Source organism: Marmota monax, unplaced genomic scaffold, assembly GCF_021218885.2.
Source record: "Marmota monax isolate L192 unplaced genomic scaffold, Marmota_monax_Labrador192_F-V1.1 WCK01_AAM20220418_F8-fsc00102, whole genome shotgun sequence".
Taxonomy (NCBI): Eukaryota; Metazoa; Chordata; class Mammalia; order Rodentia; family Sciuridae; genus Marmota; species Marmota monax.
Window position 1 is genome coordinate 5,207,921 of NW_026692494.1, and position 21,645 is coordinate 5,229,565.

The 21,645-nt window shown below is 60.6% G+C and overlaps 2 protein-coding genes across 3 annotated transcripts; both read left to right on the top strand.

The window, feature by feature from the left end:
• The first annotated feature begins 8,869 nt into the window (after window positions 1-8,869).
• On the top strand, window positions 8,870-15,893 carry Slc39a3 (solute carrier family 39 member 3). 2 transcript variants are annotated; one of them, XM_046444195.1, is made up of 4 exons: window positions 8,870-8,988; window positions 9,552-9,654; window positions 10,468-10,789; window positions 14,972-15,893. In XM_046444195.1, exons 3-4 carry the CDS (start codon window positions 10,580-10,582, stop codon window positions 15,683-15,685), a joined length of 924 nt encoding a protein of 307 aa, XP_046300151.1. In that variant the 5' UTR covers window positions 8,870-8,988; window positions 9,552-9,654; window positions 10,468-10,579; the 3' UTR covers window positions 15,686-15,893. The 2 variants fall into 2 exon arrangements, with proteins under 2 accessions (XP_046300151.1, XP_046300152.1); XM_046444196.2 differs by lacking the exons at window positions 8,870-8,988; window positions 9,552-9,654; window positions 10,468-10,789 and adding an exon at window positions 12,892-13,029.
• Window positions 15,894-16,020: 127 nt separating this feature from the next.
• LOC124092511 (collagen alpha-3(IV) chain-like) lies at window positions 16,021-21,558 on the top strand. Its single transcript, XM_046444193.2, has 2 exons — window positions 16,021-17,090; window positions 17,627-21,558. Exons 1-2 carry the CDS (start codon window positions 16,061-16,063, stop codon window positions 18,034-18,036), a joined length of 1,440 nt encoding a protein of 479 aa, XP_046300149.1. The 5' UTR covers window positions 16,021-16,060; the 3' UTR covers window positions 18,037-21,558.
• Window positions 21,559-21,645: the final 87 nt, after the last annotated feature.

Sequence of the window (21,645 nt, forward strand, 5' to 3'; positions counted from 1 at the left end):
TCTCTCTACACAGAAAAGCATCTCAGCCCAGAGGGGTGACTTGGGAACAAAACGCAGCGCCCCGCATCCCCGGCCTCAGCGACTTCCCTTGCTGAGCATGAGCCTGCCGCAGGCGCTTGGCCGGCAGGGGGCCCACGGGGCTGGCGCAGCATCAGGACCCGCCGGAAGGATGCGGCCCGTGAGCTCCCCGGCCGCGCCCTGAGCCCGCTGCGCCTGCAGCCCCGGCGGACCTTGCAGAGCCAGGAGGGGGTGCCCGCCGGTACGTGCGCTCTGGAGCAGCACCCGAATGGCAGAGCCGACGGGAGGGTCAAAGAAAGTGCCCCCAGAAACCACAGGCTGTGTTGGGCCGCGGCGGTCCGGTCCTCCTGTTTCCACTGTACCAGGCGCAGGTGTCAGGGCGCAGACAGAACCACCTCCACCGGCCCCGCTGGCCCTGTCACCCCAACCAACGTGGCCATCTGGCCTGGAGGGGTCCACCGCGGCCCCACAGCCCCCTCCCTCCAGCCGCCCCTCCGCCCGGGAGCCGCCTTGGGCCAGGCCTGCGGGGCATGGGCTTCTGCGGTGCAGGACCTCGGGGCCCAACCGATGGCACCCAAAAGGTGACGCAGCCTACCTTGGTGGCCGAGGGTAGCGCCGCCCAACTCTAAGGTTCTACTCATGGCATCTGCAGAAGGAAACAGCATAAGGATTTTAAAAGGAAATACAGACTATATTCTGGGTTGGGCAAGATTTTCTTAAAGAGAACATGGAAGCATTAGCTGTGATTTTTTTTTTAAATCAACCGGCTGGATCACATTGATTAAAATAAGGAGTCCACTAAAACAGAGAAATCAGTGGATCATCAAGTACATTAAGGTAGCCGCGTGTTGGTGCCCGCCTGACAGTTTAGCAAGGCCCTAAGCAACTTGGCAAGGTCTTGTCTCTCTTTATTTAAATTTGTAAAAAGCGCGGCTGGGGTTGTGGCTGTGGGTCAGTGGTAAAGTGTCTTCTCACATGTGTGAGGCCCTGGGTTCCATCCTCAGCACCACATAAATAAAAGGATTGTATCCACCTACAACTAAAAAAATTTTTTTAAATAGATATTTTAAAAGGGCTGGGAATGGGCTGGGATTGTGGCTCAGTGGTAGAACATTCCCCTAGCACGGGCGGGACCCAGGTTTGATCCTCAGCACCACATGAAAATAAAGGCATCGTGTTGTGTCCATCTACAACCTAAAAATAAATAAAATTTTTTTAAAAAGGGGGGGGGCTGGGGATGTGGCTAAATGGTCAAGGCCCCTGGGTTCAATCTATCACCCAATACAAAAAACAAAAAAGGTGTTTATTTGCAATTCATACTTTTCAAAAGTATTAATCAGGCATGGAGGGCATGCCTGTCATCCGGCTAAGGAGGCGGGGGCAGCCTGGGCCACCGAGGGAACTGTGCCTCAAAATAAAATAAAGGACTGGGCGGCTCAGTAGTCGATGCTTGCCTAGCATGTGCAGGGGCCTGGGCTCCATCCCCAGTTCTGAAAAAAAAAAAAAAAAGCAAATATAAATAAGATCATCCTCATTAGAAAAAGTTCAGACAATGGCAAAATATTTAAAATACAGTAGAAAAATCACACCGCATCCTGCCTCCAATCCCACATAGCCACAGTTTGTCTTATGTCCTTCCGATTGTAGCTGATAACTCTGATAGATTCTAAGTGTTTCTGTTCCTTTTTCACATGCTGAAATGGAACCCAGGGCTCACACATGCTCTACCACTGGCTGTACCCACAGCCCAGATGTCTGCTGTCATACTTTACAAACTGGCATAATGTCGTCTATAATTCCTCCAAATTTCCTCTCCATTTAATACGTATCATGGTAATTATGTTAATGAGCTTTCCCGTCACTAGAACAAAGTACCTGAGATAATCAATTTATAAAGAGGAAAGGTTGGTTTGGGATCGTGGGTTTTAGGGTCATAGCCTAGGATCGTTGACTTGTTGCTGTGGCCCTGTGGCAGGGCAGCATGTGGAGGAGTGATCAGCCCACCTCATGGCCAGAAAGCAAAGAGGAGGCCCAGGGCCCACAGTCCCCTGTGAGGCCTCACTCGCGACCCGTGCCCTTCCAGGCCCCCTCCTGAAGGGCCTTGGGAGAACACTCACGGTCCAGATCATGGTCATTTCCTCTCAGGATCCACCTCGTTTTCTTACACAATAAGCCATAGGAGGGGTGGACAGGCTCCTGGACTCTGTTTCTCTACGACGTCCTGCACGTCATCCTCACTCGGGGGCTAGGTCAGCCCACAGGAGTGAGCATCACGCGTGGGGGTCAGCGTCAAGAGACCCTTTGGCCCAGAATGCAGCCCCTGACGCCCGCAGCCGCCGTCCAAGACAAGGCGGAATGGAAACAGGGAAAGGAGAGACTTCGCAAGGCACCCTGAGAAGCAGCACCTCAGCAGGTGCTCGAGTCACCGTGAACACGGCCAGTCACGTTGGTGGCATGGACCCTGGACATGAGGTCAGGAGAATGGCCCCTCGACTCCCTGGTCCTGGAACTACAGCATCCGTCCAGTCAGGAGGAAAGTGTCAGAAGGGTTCCAGGTCATGAAATCCAGGCATGTGGCGAGACGGTCACAGCCAGAGGAGCCCAGGGGACGTGGTATCTGGGTCACCACTGGGTCCTGGGCAGAAGAGGACATTGGGAGAATGAGCGAAGCTTGGACTCCAGTTAATGACAGATGAGCGCCTGTCCCGTGTGAGGGGCGGCACCCAGGGAGGCCCTGAATGTGGCCAGGCTCTTAGCCAACGCCCGGTCACTGTGAAACAGCCAGGGTTTAAACTGCCTTTCTTCTTCGTCTCCCTAGCGCCGGGGACTGGACCCAGGGGGCTGACCTGCTGAGCGACTCGCCCACAACTGTGATGCCCGCGCTCACAGCTGACATGGGGTCGCAGGCGTCTCGCAGTGTGTCTCTCCCGAAGACCAGGCATTCGTGACATGAACCCAGCGCGGTCATTAAATTCAGGAAATTGAACCAATTCCGATACGACCCTATTATGTGATACACAGTCCACATTTAAATTGTGTTGTTCATTCCATCACATTTCTGGAGACCTCTTTCCGAACCAGGATTGAATCCAGGACCTCCCGCTGTGCTCCACCATCACATCTGCTGTGGATCTGACCGGTTTTTCAGGTTTTCACGGCCTCTCGTGACGTTGACATTCGGGGGACACAAACCAGCTGTTCAGTCTGCACCTGGATGGTCGGAGCATTTCCTTATGAACAGACTTAGCCGCTGGTGCCCACCCAGCTCACGGCAGGCCCTGAGTTCCGTCCCCAGCGCCAAAACACGACAATGAGACGACATGGGGCGGGGGATCCTTCCACAATGTCCTCATTTTGGCAGGAAGCAATATGGTGTTCTCCCCAGCTCTCCCTTGGGAGCCCAAGTGTCACTTTGGTCCCATGTGGGTGACACTACCTTTGACACCCTGCTGTGGAGAGGTAGGCTCCGTCAGGTTGTGCCGCTGTGAGGTCCATTCTGCCCACTTACTAAGAAGTCTGTGGGGGGACGTGGAAACTCCGCCTCCCGGTTCCCACACTCACGAGACTCTCAGGCTCCCACCGTCCCCGCTCCTGCCAGCCGGCCTTGGCACCGTACCCCACCTTCCTCTGCCCCAGCCCAGGTGACAGACCCACGCTGCGGCATGAGCAGAAGCCATCCTTGCTTGCGTTGTTAGGTGCCTGGTCTTGGCAACTCCGCGTGGCCAGCACCTCCCTTGGCGGTCACCATGTGCTGTGTCCCTAGAGCGCGGAGTCTCCAGGGACGTCTGGCTGTGCCCTCTCAGCCGCACCCCTGGGGCCGTGCACACTGCAGCCCGATACAGGAAAAAAAAGTGCCAGGACACTGAGCGGCGCCCCGGGGCCTGGACGCAGCGGTCCTCCTACCTGTTCACCTGGCGACGGGCACCCCGACTGGCTCCAGTCTGGCCACGTGGCGGTGGGGGTCTTCTAGGTCCCCGCTGTTTGTGGAAGGCCTGGTCCCAGGGTGGTGTGGTCGGGAGGTTGGGACCTGGTGGGAGGCCTGGGTCCCTGGAGGCGTGCCTCTGATGGAGGTGCGGGAGCCTGCGCCCTCCTGCCCTCTTCCTGGCCCCGAGGTGGGCATTCAGTCCTCCACGTGCCCCGGCCAGGAGGAGCTACCTGCCCCAGGCCCACTGTCTGTGGACCGAGCCTGCAGAGCCTCCAGGCAGAGCGGCCCTGGGCCCTGGTGCGGTGATGTCTCAGGCCCGTGTTGTAGCCGGGGAGCGCAGGCGCTGGGGTGACTGCCCTGCCTCCCCACAGCTCCGGGTGCCTTGGTGGGTAGGTACTTGGGGGAGGTGGCCGGGTCCTGGGCAGGTGTTTGTTGAACGCAATAAGATGTCACCCGATCCTTTCCTGTGCCAATCAGCCGGGTGTGAAAGCTCCCGATGCTGAACACGTTTTACGTCTTGCGTGTATTTGTTTTCAGTTTTAAAATGTCGTCTTGACTGGAAACGACCCAATATCCCCCAGGTAAACAGAGGAACCATTTTTAGTGAATCCATACAATGGAATCCTACAAAGTCAACACAGCCAAGCGCCCGCCGGGCACAGCCTGGTCTCGCACACCCTGAAGGTGTGTCTTGCCGTCAGTCACACCTCCGTCACGCCTCCGTGGAGCTGTGGAGGGGCCTTGGTGGACACCTGCTTCACTCCACCCTGTAGGACCCGCTGCCTGTCCTTACGTTACTGTGCCTCTTGGGTCTGTCCCCCTATGAACTGCCGGCGTCCCTTTCCCGGCTTCATCCCGGGGCAGTCCTTCTGGGTGGAGCGCAGCGTCTAGCATATGATTGACATTTCCTGGGGCTGGGCTGGGGCTCGGGTGGTTCAACCCTCAGCACCGCATAGAGATAAATAAATGAATAAACAAACAAGCAAACACAGGGATCGTGTCCATCTACGCCTAAAAATGTATCAAGTCTCTTTCCCTCTGTCTTGTCACTTTTTCCCTTTTTTACCAGGTATTGAACCCAGGGGCCCTACCTAACCACTGAGCCTCTCAAAAAATATTCGATTTAGAGACAGGCTCTTGCTAAGTTGCTCGGGGCTCACTAAGAGGCTGAGTCTGGCTTTGAACGGTGGCCCTCCTGCTCCAGCCTCCCGAGCCGCTGGAGGACAGGTGAGGCTCGCCGGCCTCACCTGCCCTCAGGGCCACTCCTAGTGCCTGGCTGTGGGTGATTCCTCGTTTGGTTTTAGTTGTCAGTGGACTTTATTTTGTTCTGTTTACATGTGGTGCTGACCAGGGAACCCAGTGCCTCACCGGCCAGCGACAGCTGAGCTCCACCCCAGCCCCATGGATGCCCTGAGATACTCCGCGCAGTCAATCCGCCCAGGCTGTCCTGTAGGGCCCCGGGGATACGTGGTTCTGGTGCACTGACCTCCTGCAGCTCCTGCTTGGAAGCCTTGCTTCCCGACTGACCGGGCGTAGAGGCGGCCCTTCCCCGTGTTCCCTCGGAGGCCCCTGGTCTTTGCCTGATGTGCTGCTGCCACAAACCGCCTTCTCCTCGTGAACTGTGCAAGACACAAAGAGTCAACTTCTCAGTGTCTCCTAGTGACCGGCTGGGGACCAGGGTGCAGTGGTGTGCACCTGCTGTCCCCGCACACAGACGTCAGAGGCAGAGGTCCCTGGAGCCCAGGAGCTTGAGGCCAACCTGGACCACACAGACAGACCCCATCTTTAAAAAAAAATTTTTTTTTTGAAAGCACGAGACACAACTTATAAATAGCTACGGGAGATCGTGGGTTCCGCCACGAAGCGACCTCGGGGGAGGCTGACAGTGGCGTTCAGCGTGAGTGCCTGTGGCATCGCATGGGGACCTCCGCAAAGGCGGGTCCCTCACAGCCTCCAGGGCTGCCCCTCGGCCAGTCCCTCCGGCTTTGGGAACAACACCGGCATCCACCTCCGCGCTCAAGCCAGAAGGCGAGAAGATGTCCCCGACGCTCCTCCTCTGAGACTCACGCGGCAGGCGGCGGCCTGCCCTGCACCCCTCCACCCTCCTCCTACCCGGCGGCTGCCTTCATCTAAACCATCACCAATTCCTACTCCAACGATTCTTAACTGTCTCCCTGCTTCAGGACTTGCTCCCTAAAATTCAGCCTTTTTTCCTGTTCAGTACTAGGGTTTAGAGCCAGGGGTGCTCTACTCCTGAGCGTTTCCAGCACTTTTTAATTTTAGTTTGGGACAGGGCTCACTAAGTTGCCGAGGCTGGCCTCGAACTTGTGATCCTCCTCCCTCAGCCTCCTGTGTTACTGGGATTACAGGCAACAAGCAATCAAGCCTTTTTTTTTTTTTAGACAGAGAGTTTTTTGATATTTTTTTTTCTAGTTTTCGGCAGACACAACATCTTTGTTGGTATGTGGTGCTGAGGATCGAACCCGGGCCACACGCATGCCAGGCGAGCGCGCTACCGCTTGAGCCACATCCCCAGCCCAGGCTTTCTTCATACAGAAGTTAAAATGACCTTAGAACATCAGTTGGATTATGACCTTCACCTGCTTAAACCCTGTCACTGAGTCACAGCTGGGTCTACAGCAGGGTTCCCAATGTCTCCTCTCCCGATTGTTCCTGACATTCAGCCGCCTGCCCTTCCACTTCCTTAAGTGTGCCAGCTCTTTTCTGCCTGTTCGCCGACTCTCGCGTCTGCCCCCTCCTGCTCAGCACTCTTCATTGGGCTGATTCCCACACAGTGTTCTTTTCTCTTCTTTCTTCACAGCATTCAGTACAATCCACAGCTTTTCTATGATGTATTAGTTATCAGTTGCTGCATAACAAATTTCCCCAAGACTTAGTGGGAAGAAACAACTTTTACCACTCCAGATCCTGTGGATTCAGGATTCAGTTTCAGGATTCAGGTGAAGCTGAGCTGAGACTCTGCCTTGAATCTTCAAAGGCTGCATGTAACCAAGGTGTCCACTGGGGAGTTCACACGGGACAAGAGCCCTTCCAAGACCAGACGCTCGTGGTTGTAGGCAGGGTTCAGTTCACAGGCTCTGGGAGGGAGGCTCTCATGCTGACTGTTGGTTGGGGACACCCTCAGCTCCTTGCTTTGTGGCCTCCCCACAGCGTGCTTCATCAAGGTGTGTGAGCTGCGAAGGCAACAGGCAACCTGCTAGCAGGACAAAGTCACGGTTTTTATAACCTCATTACAGAAGTGACCTTGCATCTCTCTGGCTCCCCTTGCTGGTGTGGATCAAGTCATGGGGGGCTGGGGTTGTAGGTCAGTGGTAGAGCACTTGCCTAGCACTTGTGAGGCACTAGGTTCGATCTCCAGCACCACATAAGAATAAATAAATAAAGGTTAAAAAAGGACAAAGTTCTAAAGTTTTTTTGTTTTTTAAAAAGGGAACCAAGTCATTGGGTTCTGTTCACAGTCGGGAGAAGTTACCTGAGGGCATGGATGCGAGAGGGTGGGCAGCGAGACCCTCCTGGAGACCTGCCCTATCCCTCTCCCATCTGCGCAGCCTCTTGCTGGGCTGTGAGCGGTGATGGGAGGGGCTTTGTTTTTTCTTCTATTTTATTCTCCTCCTTTTCCGTTCTGGGGATCAAACCTGAGGCCTTACACATGCAAGGCAAGCACTCTACCACTGAGCTACAAAAGAGTGAGCTACATCTCCAGTCATCCATTTTATTTCTTAAAAACTTAAAAAAATTTGTTTTTAAAATTGTACCACTGAGCCACATCCCTTGCCCTAAGAGTGTAAATGTTATGCATAACATTTACACTCTTAACCGTTTTGAAGAGCACAATTTTAGTGCATTAGTGCAACCTCCCCACTTCCTCATCTTCCCAAACTGAAACCCTCCCCCTAAGAATTAACTCCCCATTCTCTTTCCATCCTGTCCTCAGATTTTGTGAGTACGACTATGAGGATTTGTCCTTTTCCTTCTGGATTATTCCACACACCATACCCTCTGATACCTGGCTCATGGGTCTGCCAGAAAGAAGATCACAGCTGATAAGTGAAGACAGTCTTCTTCATAAGTCTTGTTGCTTTGGAGGGGGCACATGGGAAGCCTGTTTTTCCCATGTTCCTTCCACCTTAGGGAAAAAAGATCAATGTTCAATAGTCAGCCTTGAGTTACTTGGCCTGTCAGTAGTATGGACAAAAAAAAAAAACAAGATGATTCTCTTGAAATATGTTGGATCTATCCTATCTCCCATCAAAGTCCTGCAGTGATGCCAGGCCTGGTGGTACATGACTGTCACCTAGCAACTAGGGAGGCTGAGGCAGGGGGGTGCAAGTTTGAGGCCAGCCTCGACAACTTAGCAAGACCCAGTTTCAAAAATAAAAAGGGCAAGGGATGTGGTTAGTGGTACAGCAGTTGCCTGGCATGTGTGACGCCTTGGGTTGAATGTCATCCCATCTTTTTAGGCCCTCTAAGATCTGCCTCCCCTTGTGATCGAAGTCACCATGAATCTCCTGACCTTGAATTTATTCCTCCTATCAACTGAGATTTGTTGGACCCATATATATTCTTCTTAAGACTCCAGGAGGGGCATCATCAGAGAGGACGCTTTGAGAAGGAGCGCTCTCCGTGGAAAATCGCTTCCCGCCAAATCGTCCACCCGAACAGAATTCAGCACCAGGCGCCCCTGGACAGCTCTGGAATCCGAACTCTTCCGGAACCATTCCTTAAAGTCCCGGGTTTCCCACCGGAGTTGCCTGATGGTTGCTCCCGTAGCTCAGTAGGAGGAAACTACTTTTCCGTGCCGGTCGAGAGGCGGAGTCGCAAAATGAGTGGCAGCCTCTTCAACCAATGGAGAGGGGCGTTTTGCCAGCCGTGCCCAGGAAGACCAATGGGCGTGAGCGTGGGTGGGTCGTGGGCCGCGGCGCGCCGAGCCGAGCCTGGGACTAGCCAGGACCGCGGCGGCGGGATTGGGATCGCGCAGCGGTTGGCGGTGGGCGGCTGAGCCAGGCGGGCTACGGCCGGAGCAGGTACGTGTGGGGTAGGGGGTGGGCCCGGGAAGGCGGGGGCAGGGCCGGGGCCTGGTGCACTCTGCCCGCCGAGGCCTGGCACCCACCGGGCACACAATAGGCGCTTAATAAGTGCTGAATTAATGTGCCTTCTGTGTCCCAGCCCCAGCAGCTCCCAGTTTGAGAGCGTCCAGGCCACCCTCATTCTCACTTTCCGGAAGGGGGCACTCACACACCCATTAGGTATTTATTGGGCGCCTGCTGTGTGCCTCCGTGCCTCTCTCTGCTGGGGGCTGCTGGGCGCTGCTGGGCTTGAGCAGACAGACTCACTCCCCTGCCCCCGCGTAGTTCACAGCATGGAGGGAGAGGTGCCTTTAAATGCTTTAATTAATAAAGTTTCCCCAGTGCACAAAATAGAGGAAAATAATCCAGAAAAGGGAGGGAGGAGGCAGCTGTGACCAGGGACATCAGAGCAGAGCCTAGAGGCAGGGTGAGGTGAGGGCTGGGCCATGAGAAGGGCTGGCACCTACCTGCGGGAAAGGAAATGAGACTCCACTCAATAATGGTGACATTTTTGGGTCCAGGACAGAATCCACTGCACTTTGGCCCGTCCATCCTGTGAGGAGGCCCAAGGCTCCAGCTCATCCAGCCAGTGGTTGCCGCGCATCTGTTGTGCCAGGCCTCGCGGTAGGCGCAAGGGACCTGGATTAGAGCAGGGGTCGGCCAGGGGAGGTCCTCCCGCGAGGTCCTGGGGCAGTGAACCAAAAGACGAGGATGCATCCTTAGAAATCTAGGGGAGGGCTGGGGCTGGGGCTGGGACTCAGCAGGAGGGCGCTCGCCTAGCACATGTGAGGCGCTGGGTTCCATCCTCAGCACCACATACAAATAAATAAAATAAAGGTGATGTGTCCACCACAGCTTAAGAAAGAAAGAGAGAAACTTGGGGGAGAAGGGTCTTCCAGGCAGAGTGGCCCTGAGGCAGGACAAGCTTGACACGTTCGAGGCCTAGGAAAGCTGGTGTGGGCCGAGGTGAGGCAGAAGTGGGTCACGCAGACCCCAGCCGGGGGGTGAAGAGTTGGGGTCTGCAGGAAGCCAGGGGAGCAGCACCCCAGGGAGCGTTCCGCAGCAGTGCAGGTGTCTGCTGGGTAGCCCAACGTGGAAGCCACTAGGCTCCCGGGCACAGGCACAAGACCGAGGACGCAGGCTCTCACGTTGTATCTGGGGTTTTCTTATAACTTTGTTTATGTGACGCTGAGGCTCGATCCCAGCGCCTCACACATGGCCAGGCCAGCGCTCTGCCCCCGAGCCCCAGCCCAGCCCTGCATCTGTCTTATTTTAATTAAACAGACACGTGACCAATGGCTGCCCGCTGGTTGGTGCAGTGCAGGGGGATTTTTCGTGGGAGGAGTGATGATGTACGGGAGCCCTGGGGTGGGTAAAGGGTGTGGTGTGACCGTCCTGGATGACCCCAGGCTGACGTGGCTGCCCCCGTGTCCGCAGTGGCCGAGTGCCGTCATGCACCTCCAGCTGCGTGGTCAGGCCCCGTAGCGCGGGTGTGTGCACCCATGCGTGACCTGGGCCCTCGGTGACCACGGCGACCCCAGCCACCACCATGATGAAGTTGTTAGTGGCCAAGATCCTTTGCATGGTGGGCGTGTTCTTCTTCATGCTGCTGGGCTCCCTGCTCCCCGTGAAGGTCATCGAGACGGACTTTGAGAAGGCCCATCGCTCCAAAAAGATTCTTTCCCTCTGCAACACCTTTGGAGGCGGAGTCTTTCTGGCCACGTGCTTCAATGCGCTGCTGCCTGCTGTGCGGGAAAAGGTAATGCTCCCTGCTGACAGTTGGAGCCCTTGGCACCTCGGCGCCAAGGGGCTCTGATGGTTCACCAGCCCGGATACCAACTCGAGCGGGGGCCTTGATTCTGTGAGGATGACAGGAAGGAGAAAATGGATTGCTGTGTGATCTCATACCGATTGCTGCCCCTCTCTGTGCCTTGCCTGGTAAACAGGGGGTTTGATTAGATCTGTGTTGGGACTAGACTGATGAGCCCAATGGGAGGTGAGTATCCAGACCCTCTGCCCACTCCAGGCAGCATGATGCTCCGTCCTGAACCGAGTGTGGCTGTTCTCCTGCTCCTGCGTCTGTCAGCTGTTGCTGTGTGGCAGGTCACAACAGACCTGTGTCTTCAGGCCACAGATGCTGTTGTCTCTCAGTCTCTGTGGTCAGGAGTCTGGACACAGCCTCACTGTCCTCTGCTTCAGGGTCACCCAGGGTTGCTGCCCCCGACCTGCATGGGCAGCTGAACTTAAGGTCGCTCGTGTGAATTTCCGGGGACACCAAATACAACACGGACACAAGTTACCTTTAAACAAGCTTCAGGACGGCTTCTCCGGCCTCGGCCCCCGGCTCCCAGAGAGCAAGAGCCCGAGAAGGCAGGGGAGGCTGGCGAGAGAGCGGGCAGGGTCGGAAGGGGCTTTTACTGGGGGGCTCTTGTTCTTAGAAAGTTCTGTCCAAAAAAGGGCAGGGTTACCAGGGACAGGTGAGTGTAATCAACCCTGGGGGCACAAGGAAGAGCCCTTCCTACCCGAGCTGGACCGCCCGAGCCACGGCGGATGCAGTGCTTGGTCAGAATCAGGCATCGGGACTGGAAGGTGCGGTTATTCAGTGTGGCTCCCCACACAGGGTAGCAGTGGGGACGTGTCCTGGAGGGAATCCACCTACAGGCGCCTGTGGCTGCCATCAGCCTGGGGACCTGAGTTTCTCACCCTGGTTTCCTGGAAGTGGCCCCCGGGCCCTTGCCCATGTGCTCTGCTGCAGGCTGAGAGCGCTGGGCTCTGCCCCGAGTCTCCAGCTGTGGCTCATGCAAGCAGTGACAGTGTGGCCACCTTCTCCCCTGCTGGTGGGAGGCGAGGGCCAGCCCCCGCCACTCAGGGGGCTGGGTCACTGGGGACGGTCTCAGGGTCTGTCTGCCATGACACCCAACCTGGTGGCCCTGCAGTGGCCCATTCCTTGAGCACTCCTTCGGGGTCCCAGGGTTCAAGCCCCTCCGGGGGCCGCAGCTGGGTGGCCTGGCCATGCCTGCCTGGTGACCTCAGGTGAGCTACTCTTTCTCCCTGGGCCAGTGTGGGCAGGGCCTGGTGGACATCCTGGACTTCTTGTTCTTCCTCCATGAAAGCACAGCAGCCCCTCCCAGTGTCCCTGGAGCTGGGCTGTCCCTTCGAGCCCGTGAGTGCAAGGGTGGCATTCTCAGACGGCCCTAGATGCCAGCCCTGGGTACACGTGCCCCCTGCCTGGTACGCAGGTGGGGCCGGGAAGGAGGGCCGTTGCTCCTGCGGCCGCGTTCTCCGGCTGGAGGGATTTCGTGACTGCTGAGGCCCGTGGCTCAGGTGACACGGAGGTCATCAAAAGGCAAGTAAGCGGGGTGGACCTGGCCGGCCTGGGACAGTGCCAACCCTCCTGCCAGCCTCAGGGACTGAGGGCCAGGCGTGGGCAGCGGGGCAGTGAGGATCTGAGGGAGGCCCCAGCCCAGGCCACCCCACCAGCAGCCAGTGTGGTCCTGGGACCTCAGTCATGGCTGCCAGGGGATGGGACTGCCACCACCCGCGGCTGCAGACTAAGCAGAGGGCCAGCCGCCGTTAGAGCCGCACGGTGCCATTCAGTGTCCTTGGCCAGGAGGCTGTCCTCTGGGCACCAGGCACGGCTGTGCCCCTGAGAGGGTGACTGAGGCGTCTCTTGAGATCTGCACTTTCTCCTCATGCCCACGTCACCCGGCCACCCTGCCTCAGGCCTGGACGTCTGTGGGTGGCCTCCTGTCCCCTCTGGCCCATCCTCCTGCAGCACCGGCGGCCTCTGGGGTCCTCCTGGCCTCCGCACTTGCCTGCTCAGGGCCGTGCCCCCTCAGCACGCGGAGTTCCCAGCCCGGCCCGCCACAGAGCAGGCCCCCGCCTCCTGCACGTCCTTTGGATCCGTGCTCAGCCCCTGGGAGCAGCCAGTGGTCCCCGTGAGCCACCATGTCCCCAGGAGAGGCTCGCAGAAGCCTCTGGTGGCTGTTCAGGGAGCAGGTGAGGTGGCTTCTCTATGGAAACCGTCTCCACTGCAGCAAGGTTCTCTTCTGGGCCATCTGTCCCTGGGGTAACCGGGCCATACTAGGGACACAGGTGGCCGTCCCAACTCGGGGTGCCCTGGCCTGGAGTGGGCAGTGCTGAGCACCCTGCAGGCCTGGGGTGGCTTGCCACAGAGAAGGATCCTGCCCTAAATGCTCCCATTCTAATTATGACACTCAAAACTGTCCCCAGACCTCGTGGCCACGTGTCCCCTGGGGGTAGACACCTGGCAGGTGAGGACCTGTGTCCCGTGATGAAATGATAGTGGGGGTGGGAGGTGGGGCTCCCTGCACTGGGCCTCGTGGCCTCGGAGAGTGGCCATAGCTGGCCCTGCCTGCCGACTCCCAGAGGGTGGCCAGTGTCCACAGGGTGCCTTCCACAGCACCTCGTCCTGGCAGACAGCCTGAGGCCTGGCGTCCACCCTGTGGGGTGTCCCTCTCACAGGAGCGTCTGTACTCCTGTGGCCCTTGGGAGCCAGGAGCTCGGGGCTCGGCATGTGGTCAGCTCTGACCCGTGGGAGGGAGTGGAGGAACCGGCAGTTCACCAGTTCCAGGCCGGGGCTGTGGCAGGACACCCTGCAGGCCCCACTGGGGCAGAGAGCAAGGGGGCGAGGGACCCGGGCCAGGGCCTTTACTGTCGGGCGTCACCTGGGGGGCTCCAAGAGCAACTGGCTGGGGATCAGAGCATGTGGCATGGTACCTGGAGGTGCCTGAGGCTGCGAGGGTGTCCCTGGCACGTCCGCACGTCCTTTTGGGGTGTGGTCAGCCGGGCGAGTCAGGCAGCCTGCATCCAGCGTCCCCCAGTGAGGTGCTCACTGTGGTGGCTGTCCCAGGCAGAGGGCTGGATGGACCTCACTGAGGAGCTGAGAGCAGGCCCGAGGGGGAGGCCAGGTTCAGGGTGCACGTGGAGGGGACAGAAGCAGAGTCTCTGCAGGGCACCTGGTGTAGGTGGAGCACCGTGAAATGCCAGGGAGGTGAGGACCCGAAGGGGGAGTGGACGGCACGGTCCTGCCCTGGGGGTGGCGGGCGCTCGGGTGCACTTCCAGAGAGGCCTGGGCCCACAGCCGCTGGCTGCAGCTCAGGTTCCAGGGGACAGGACCAGACTCCAGCCACACGTCACTCCCCCTGGCCACGTGTGGACAGTCTGGGAAGTCCTGCAGGCAGTGCCAGCTGAAGGTCCCTGGGTCGGGCACAGGCTCCAGAAGCAGAGCTTCCCAACTGCCCACTGGGGAGGCCAGCTCCACACAGCCCCGGGCACACGGGGGCCACACCTGTCATCCCCGCAGCTCTGGAGGCTGAGGCAGAAGGATCAAAGTCAGAGGCCAGCCTCAGCAATGTAGCGAGACCCTGTGTCAAAATAAAAAGGGCTGGGGAGTGGCTCCCTGGTGGCCTGCCTGCCCTGCCGTGTCCCTCCCTGGTGGCCTGCCTCTTCCCGTGGACTCCATGTGCATGGGCACCTGGCATCTGTCTCTGCACAAGGACACCAGGCCTGTGGGTCAGGTCCCACCTGATGATCATGTCACCTTTTTGAAGCCTCCTCTGCAGATAGGTTTGCATTTTGAGGCCCTGGGGTGGGGTTCAGCCGTGACACTTGAGTTGCATTCGCAAGACCCTTCCTCCAGATGAGGCCACGGTGTGTGGTTCCTGGTGACGTGTCTCTCAGGGACACGGTTCAGCCCCCTGAGGTGCTCCATGCACGTGAGGCCCTCGGGCGGCCTGATAACAGGGGTGGGTCTTTAGGTCCAGCACGTTGAGCGCCTCCCCTCGCTGAGCTGCGGGCCTGGGGTCGGAGCCCAGGGCATCCACCGGAGCTGCCCTCTGGGCTCACACTGAGCATGACGTGACCCTGTGCCCCGCCACTGCCGCCCTGACAGCCTTTCCCTCGCGTGTCCCCACTGCAGCTGCAGAGGGTGCTGAGTCTCGGGCACATCAGCACTGACTACCCGCTGGCTGAGACCCTCCTGCTGCTGGGCTTCTTCCTGACCGTGTTCCTGGAGCAGCTGGTGCTGACCTTTCGTAAGGAGAAGCCGTCCTTCATCGACCTGGAGACCTTCAATGCGGGCTCCGACGTGGGCAGCGACTCCGAGTACGAGAGCCCCTTCATGGGGGGCGCGCGCGGCCACGCCCACGGCGCCGGCCTGAGCGTGCGCGAGCTGTCGCGCTCCGGGCCGCTGCGCCTGCTCAGCCTGGCCTTCGCCCTGGCCGCCCACTCCATCTTCGAGGGCCTGGCGCTCGGCCTGCAGGAGGAGGGGGAGAAGGTGGTGAGCCTGTTCGTGGGCGTGGCTGTCCACGAGACGCTGGTGGCAGTGGCCCTGGGCATCAGCATGGCCAGGAGTGCCATGCCCCTGAGGGATGCAGCCAAGCTGGCGGTCGCCGTGAGCATCATGATCCCCCTGGGCATCAGCATCGGCCTGGGCATCGAGAGCGCTCGGGGTGTGCCCAGCAGCGTGGCCTCAGTGCTGCTGCAAGGCCTGGCAGGTGGCACCTTCCTATTCGTCACCTTCTTGGAGATCCTGGCTAGGGAGCTGGAGGACAGGAATGACCGCCTGCTCAAGGTCCTCTTCCTGGTGCTGGGCTATGCGGTCCTGGCTGGGATGGTCTTCCTCAAGTGGTGAGTGCCCTCCTGGTTGCTGCCTTGTGAGCCCTGGAGCCCCAGGCTGGACGTGGGCTGGGACCTGCTGCTTCCTGGAGAGGGAGCGCCGTGAGCCCCGGCCTTCACCCAGGAGGACCCCCGGACCAGGCCGGGCCCAGCCCTGCGCCCCTGCCCGCACCCCAGCCCCAGAGCACTGATCCTCTTTAAAACACTCTGACGTACTCACCAAAGCCGTGTGGCCGTGTCAGCTGCCCGAAGAGGGTCGTAACTCGCAGGAGGTGGGGCGGGGCTGGTGTCCTGGCGGGGCCAGGCCAGACCTTCTCCTCCCTGCCACACCCCAGCCCCAGGCCAGCTGGGCACATGGGACCAGCTGGGCACAGTGCGGGCAGCGCCTGGGATGCGGACAGCTGGGGGCTCGGGCTGTGTGCTCCTGCCCGCTACCGCTGAGACCTGCCCTGGCTCACCACGTCCCACGCCTGTGAGGTGTGTTGGCGCCTCCGTGCCACAGCTGGACGGCTGGAGCTCTGTCCCTCCTGCCAGGGGAGCTGTGCCTCCTGGGGGCCAGGCGAGTCCCAGTTACCCACCTGGGCTCTGGCTCACACTGACCACTCAGAGGTGCCCTCACCTTCCCTTGCTTCTGCTGTGGTCCCCTGGAACGGGAGGCTGCTCTGCAGGGGGACGAGGCCCTTGGCTGGGCGTCACGATTTCCAGACATGGAAGGAGGCCAGGACTCAGCATGGTGATGGCCTCTCGGCCCCGCACACGCCAGGGTCTCCAGAGGAGGCAGGCAGGGCAGTCCTGGCCTCGCAGCACAGCAAAAGCCCCTGGCACAAGGGTGCCCAGGGCAGCAGGGCAGCCAGCAGGAACAGGAGCCCTGGCCTCCCTGGCAGCCCTCTGCTGCCTGGCCTGTCCCCCCACAGCCCCCACCGGTCCAGGCAGGCGAGCCACATTGCTCCCCGGAGTCTGCTGCCTGTCTCCGTGGACCCGCTGCTGTGCCGTGGCCTCCCTCTGGCCTCAGGCCCCAGCCGTCCATCTCTGGGTTCAGTCACGGGCCACTGAGGCCTCTCAGGACCACAAGGATCCCATTCCCTCACCATCCCCTTTGCCTGCCACCTGGCCCGCCACCTCTGCTGTGTCCCAGTGCCACCCAGGGTTGGCTAAGCTCCCCAGCAGGGTGGGGCTCCCTCTGCCCAGGCTCCAGGCTGGACAGGGCCTTCTGTTCTTCCCACTCTGGCCAGGACCGACTTGTCCAAGGGTGGCTGCCACCCACTGGCTCACAGGACTCGAGGCTCAGGAGGACCTGCCTGTTCACAGCCCTGCAGCCAGAAGCAGGCCAAGTGCCTGGACCGCCAGACACAGCCCCTCCTGCCGCTGGGCGGTCCAGCTCTTCCCGGGGAGCCCAGGCAGTCCAGCCGGCGCTTGCCCAGGTGTGGGGACAACTCTGCCCCTCCTAGTTCTCATCCTCTCCACCTGGCCCTGCTGGGCGGCTCTGATGCTCCTCCTTAGCCTTAGCTGCTGTGGGTCCTGGGGCAGCCGGGTCCCCAGGGGAGGGCCCAGGGTCTGCATGTGGCTGGGCTGGGAAGGCTCAGGGTCCCCTGTCCTCCACAGCCAGCAGGGGTCTGCCCCTCCCTTCCCCCATCACTGCCAAGAGCATGAAGTAGTGTCCCTTTCCTGCCACACATCAGCTCCCTGGGGTGGCCCTAGGGACACCAGCAAGCCTGCCCTATGCCACCTCAGTGCCTCATCCCCCGTTGGGGCCTCCAAGACCATGTGGCCCCCTAAAGGGCCTTCCCTAAGTGTGGGAAGATGCCAGGTGCCCACTGAGCTGGCCATGTTCACCTTGGGCCCAGCCTGCCCCACGGTTAGACCCTTAGCCACCAGGCAGAGTCCAGTGGTGGGGCATCCCTAGGTCCCGGGGCCTTGCTGCCGCTGCCACCCTGGGCTCCTCCCTACCCCTGCCCAGCCTCAAAAGCTGGTCCAGGCCCCACCCAGGATGAAGGGCCACTGCCTGCCTCCCAGCCACCGTCTCCACCCGCCAAGGTCCTGCCCTCTGGTCCCCACTTCTCTGCTGCAGCCAGAGGGTCAGGTCAGTCCTTCGCACCCCACCTCTGGGGCATGGGGAAGGGCGGACGTGGCCTGGCAGCAGGTGTCTCTGGTCTCGTGAACAAAGAAGTCGGTGTCTCCAATGTCCCTGGCCGACTTGGCGAGTCCAGCCGGATCCTGGTCCGTGGCCCCCGGGCACCCTCACTGCCTGCTGCTGCACACTGGCCACCAGGGCCCAGCCAGGAATATCAAGTCGTGGGAAAGGCTCCGTCCACCTGTGCGACCCCAGCCCGGCCACGCCAGTGCCCATGGGAGTTGGGTTGCTCCTAGGGGGTCTCTTGCTGACTGGTTCTCAGGGTGACCTGAACCACGTCTGGGGACATTTGTGGCTGCACCACAGGAGAGTCCATCACAGACCAAGTCGTCGATGGGAACAGCGGCTGGAGCGACCGGATCCCGCTCCTCATGGAGATGGGGGAGGCAGCGGCTCGGCTCCCAGTGAGGCCGCCTAATAACAGCGTGTCAGGCTCCTACGCGGCTTGTTTGCGTCTCTGCCGCTGAAGTCATTAGCGCAGGCGGGGGCGCAGCTCGGGCCCCCCCCCCCAGTCTCGGGCCCAGAGAAGCCCATGGCACCTTTGGACCTGTCCCAGCGGCCGCCCCTGCCCTGCCCTACCTGGGCCCGAGTCTCGGGTTGGCTTCAGGTCAAGGCCAGGGGCCCCGTCACTCCTGAAGATCCAGGCTTCCCCTCAGTGCCCCCGGCCATCCCAGCCCCTCCTGAGCAGCAGGCAGGGGCCCAGGCTCCTGAGAGCACCGGAGGGTCCCCTCGGGATGGCTGCTGCCGGGCGCGGGGGCCTGGACGCGTCACACCTCTCCGGCTCCGTCCTGCCCCCTCCCAGGCTCTGAAAGCTGCACCTGTAGCTCCTCAAGATAGGGACACGGCTGACCTCTGCCAAGGGCAAAGTGACCACCGTAGGGCCGACCGGCTGTGGGAGGCAACACGGCCCTGCCGCCCTGGGGCACAGTGGCAGCCGCCTGCTCTGCTTCCTCCTTAAGGGATGTGACTAGGTGGGGGGCCCCTCTCTGGAAGGACCCACTGGGCTCGTCCCAGCTCCGTCAGGCCCACCAGACTGGCCCGATGAGATGGGCCCTAGAACAGGGACTGTCCCCTTGGCACTGGGGACCTTGGGGCCGGCGGGTGTCATGGGTGCCAGCAGCACTCCTGGCTCTGGGCTGGGCTGGGGCAGTGTGACCTGTGCCCCTGCTCCAGGCCCTCCACTTGGCTCCTGGCACGGCAGAGTGCTGGGGGTCAGAAAGGACCCTGGTGAGAGCCAGCCCAGGTCCAAGGCCATCACATTCTAGAGAGGGGTGTGGCACCAACACAGTGCCACATCCAGTAGCAAGAGGGCCCTGAGGAGAGATGGCAAAGGGACAGGGACCTTCCACCCAGGGGCCAGGTGACACCTGAGAGGCACCAGCGGAAGAGCAGTCAGTCCAAAGGCCCCGGGGCAGCTCCTGTGCCTGGCTGCTGTGCGAAGAGCTCAGGTGTTCCGGCGCTTTCCTGCCACAGGGAGGCTTCATCGGCTCCCCTCCTCCAAGGTGATGGTGAGGAGCCCCCATCCCTCAGGAGCGTCCAGGCCACCTGTGGGGCCGGGCAGGAGCTCGGGGGAGGCGCGTGTCCTCCGTGCTGGGCTGTGGTCCTGGGGAGCCACAGATACTGACGGGCAGAAACGGGCTTAGAGATGGCAGCCCATTTGTTTTGGAAGACAAGCTGCGTTTTGACCAATGACCTCCTTGTTTTAAAATATTGATGCAAACTTAATGTCAACCAAAAGCCCTGTGGGCCAGACCCCAGCGCCTGAGGCCGTGGCAGGCAGCCTCTGCTCACCTGCAGGTGGTATCAGTCCCTAGAGAATGCAGAGTGAAGCCAGCTGCCCTCCTGCCCAGGCCAGCCTGGGGATGCCCAGGCCTGGCGTGGCCCTGGCCAGGGGACTGGGGTGAGATCGGGTCCCTGGGGTGGCCAGGCCAGGTGAGGAGCTGGGACTTTGCCCTGGCACTTGGGTGGGAGGAGGATCTGTAAGACAAGACCCACTAAAGGTCCCTGGGCTGGGCCCCAGACGGCCAGGGGCTGGAAGGAGGGGCATCAAGAACAGCCCCCAGACCCAGCCGCCTGCGCTGTTCAGATCCTGTTGGAACCAAGTTCCAGTCCAGGTCCTGCCTCTTCCTTGCTGAGCCACCTTGGGCCAGTTGCTGCCCTTCTCTGAGCCCTGGGAGCTGGATGCACTGGGAGCTGTCAGCATGGATGAGTGGGGACCCTGTCTGACTGGGGAGCTGGAGGGGCTAGCTAGAGCTGGGATGTCCTCTCCCTGTCCAGAAGCAGTCAGCACCCGGGGAGCCCAGGGACTCCAGGGAGGGAGTGCCAGGAAGGGGTGCTGCCTTGGCTTGCTCTGCCTCCCGGGGTCTGCTCTCTCCAGTAGTAGGAGGTCACAGCTCCCAAGGAGGGGCAGACTTGACAGTGCCCATCTCCTTGGCCAGCCATGGGAGAGGCAGCACTGCCACCCTTGTGGGGTGCTCCCATGTCCCAGGGAGAGCAAGGAGGGACCTGAAGTCCCTGGCTCACAAGGCCAGAGCCTGGCCTGGGATCTATAAATAGCAGCAGAGCCTGGCACGCTGCGCGGTGCCCACTCTCCTACCATGAGTCAGCCTGCCCCAGCCTGGGAGAGCTGGAGAGCTGGCCAGACCCCGCCCAGGGCCCTCCAGTCATTCAGGAGACTGGCAGAGACCAGCGGGTGTCAAGGTGGAGGGAGCAGGGCGCCCATCCTGAGCCTGTCTGCACTTGGCTGTTCCCAGCAGCCCTGAGGGGCAGGAGTCTGCCGCCCAGGGAGCCTGGCTGGGCAGGGTTGAGCACACCCTGAAATGAAGGCCAGGCCACCCTGTAAGGCACCCCGCAGGGCCAGCAAGAGCAGGATGGAAAGGAACCTGAGCCTCAGACCAGGAGGCTGCACCTTGACCCAGGAGGCAGAGGGAGGCTGGGATGGGAGGACAGGACTGAAGTCAGGGAGAGATGCCCCTGAGCCCTCCTGCTGAGTCCTGCCTGGCAGGAGAGGAGGCGGTGGTCCTGGAGGCAGTGCTGGGTCTCCAAGGGAGCAGCAGGGGCCCACCTCAGCTAGGGCCTGGAAGTGACGGGTCAGTAACAACCAGGGAGCTGAGGGCTTGAGGGCGCCTGGCTCCCAGCACCAGCTTACACCTTCCAGACCAGCCTACAAAAGCCCCTCCTGTAGGCCCCAAGGGCTGACCTCCCAATGAGGGGCACCTTCCTCCAGCATGTTGGGCCTGGGGCTGTGGCACACCTGCCCCCAGGGGACCCTGCAGTGTGCTCCCTGGACCCCAATGTCCAGCCTCCTCCAGGATCTGCCAGGTGGGGTCGAGAAGAGCGTCTGCTGTGCTTCACTGCACTCACAGGGACACCTCAGGCACATGCACCAAGGTTTGTTCTCGGACATTGTGGGGAAGACAAGCGCCTCCCCAGCAGAAAAGGCGAACCCGCTGCCGGGCCGCACTGTGTCCCGGTCGGGCCCACCGTCGCACGACCCCGGCGCGTCGGGGACACAGACAGCCTGGGCAAGGTACCCGCTGACCCGAGGCCGGCCCCTCGGCCTCTCCACCTGATTGATCCGTGTGTTCATTCCGCCAGGCGTCCCTTGCAGTCGGGGTGAGCTCGACCAGGACCCGCCAGCCCTACCCGTGGCTCCGCCCCAGCCCCTTGCCCCTCCGGCTCCCGGCTCCCGCGCATCCTGGGCGCACGGGCGCCCGCTCGGAGCTGGGGGAGCAGGACCCGCGTGCCCGGGTGCAGGGGTCGGGGAGGGCGAGGCTGGCGCGGGGGCGGCGGTGACCTTGGCGGCCAGCGCGGGTCCCAGGCGCGCGGGCGGGGCGGGCGGGGCG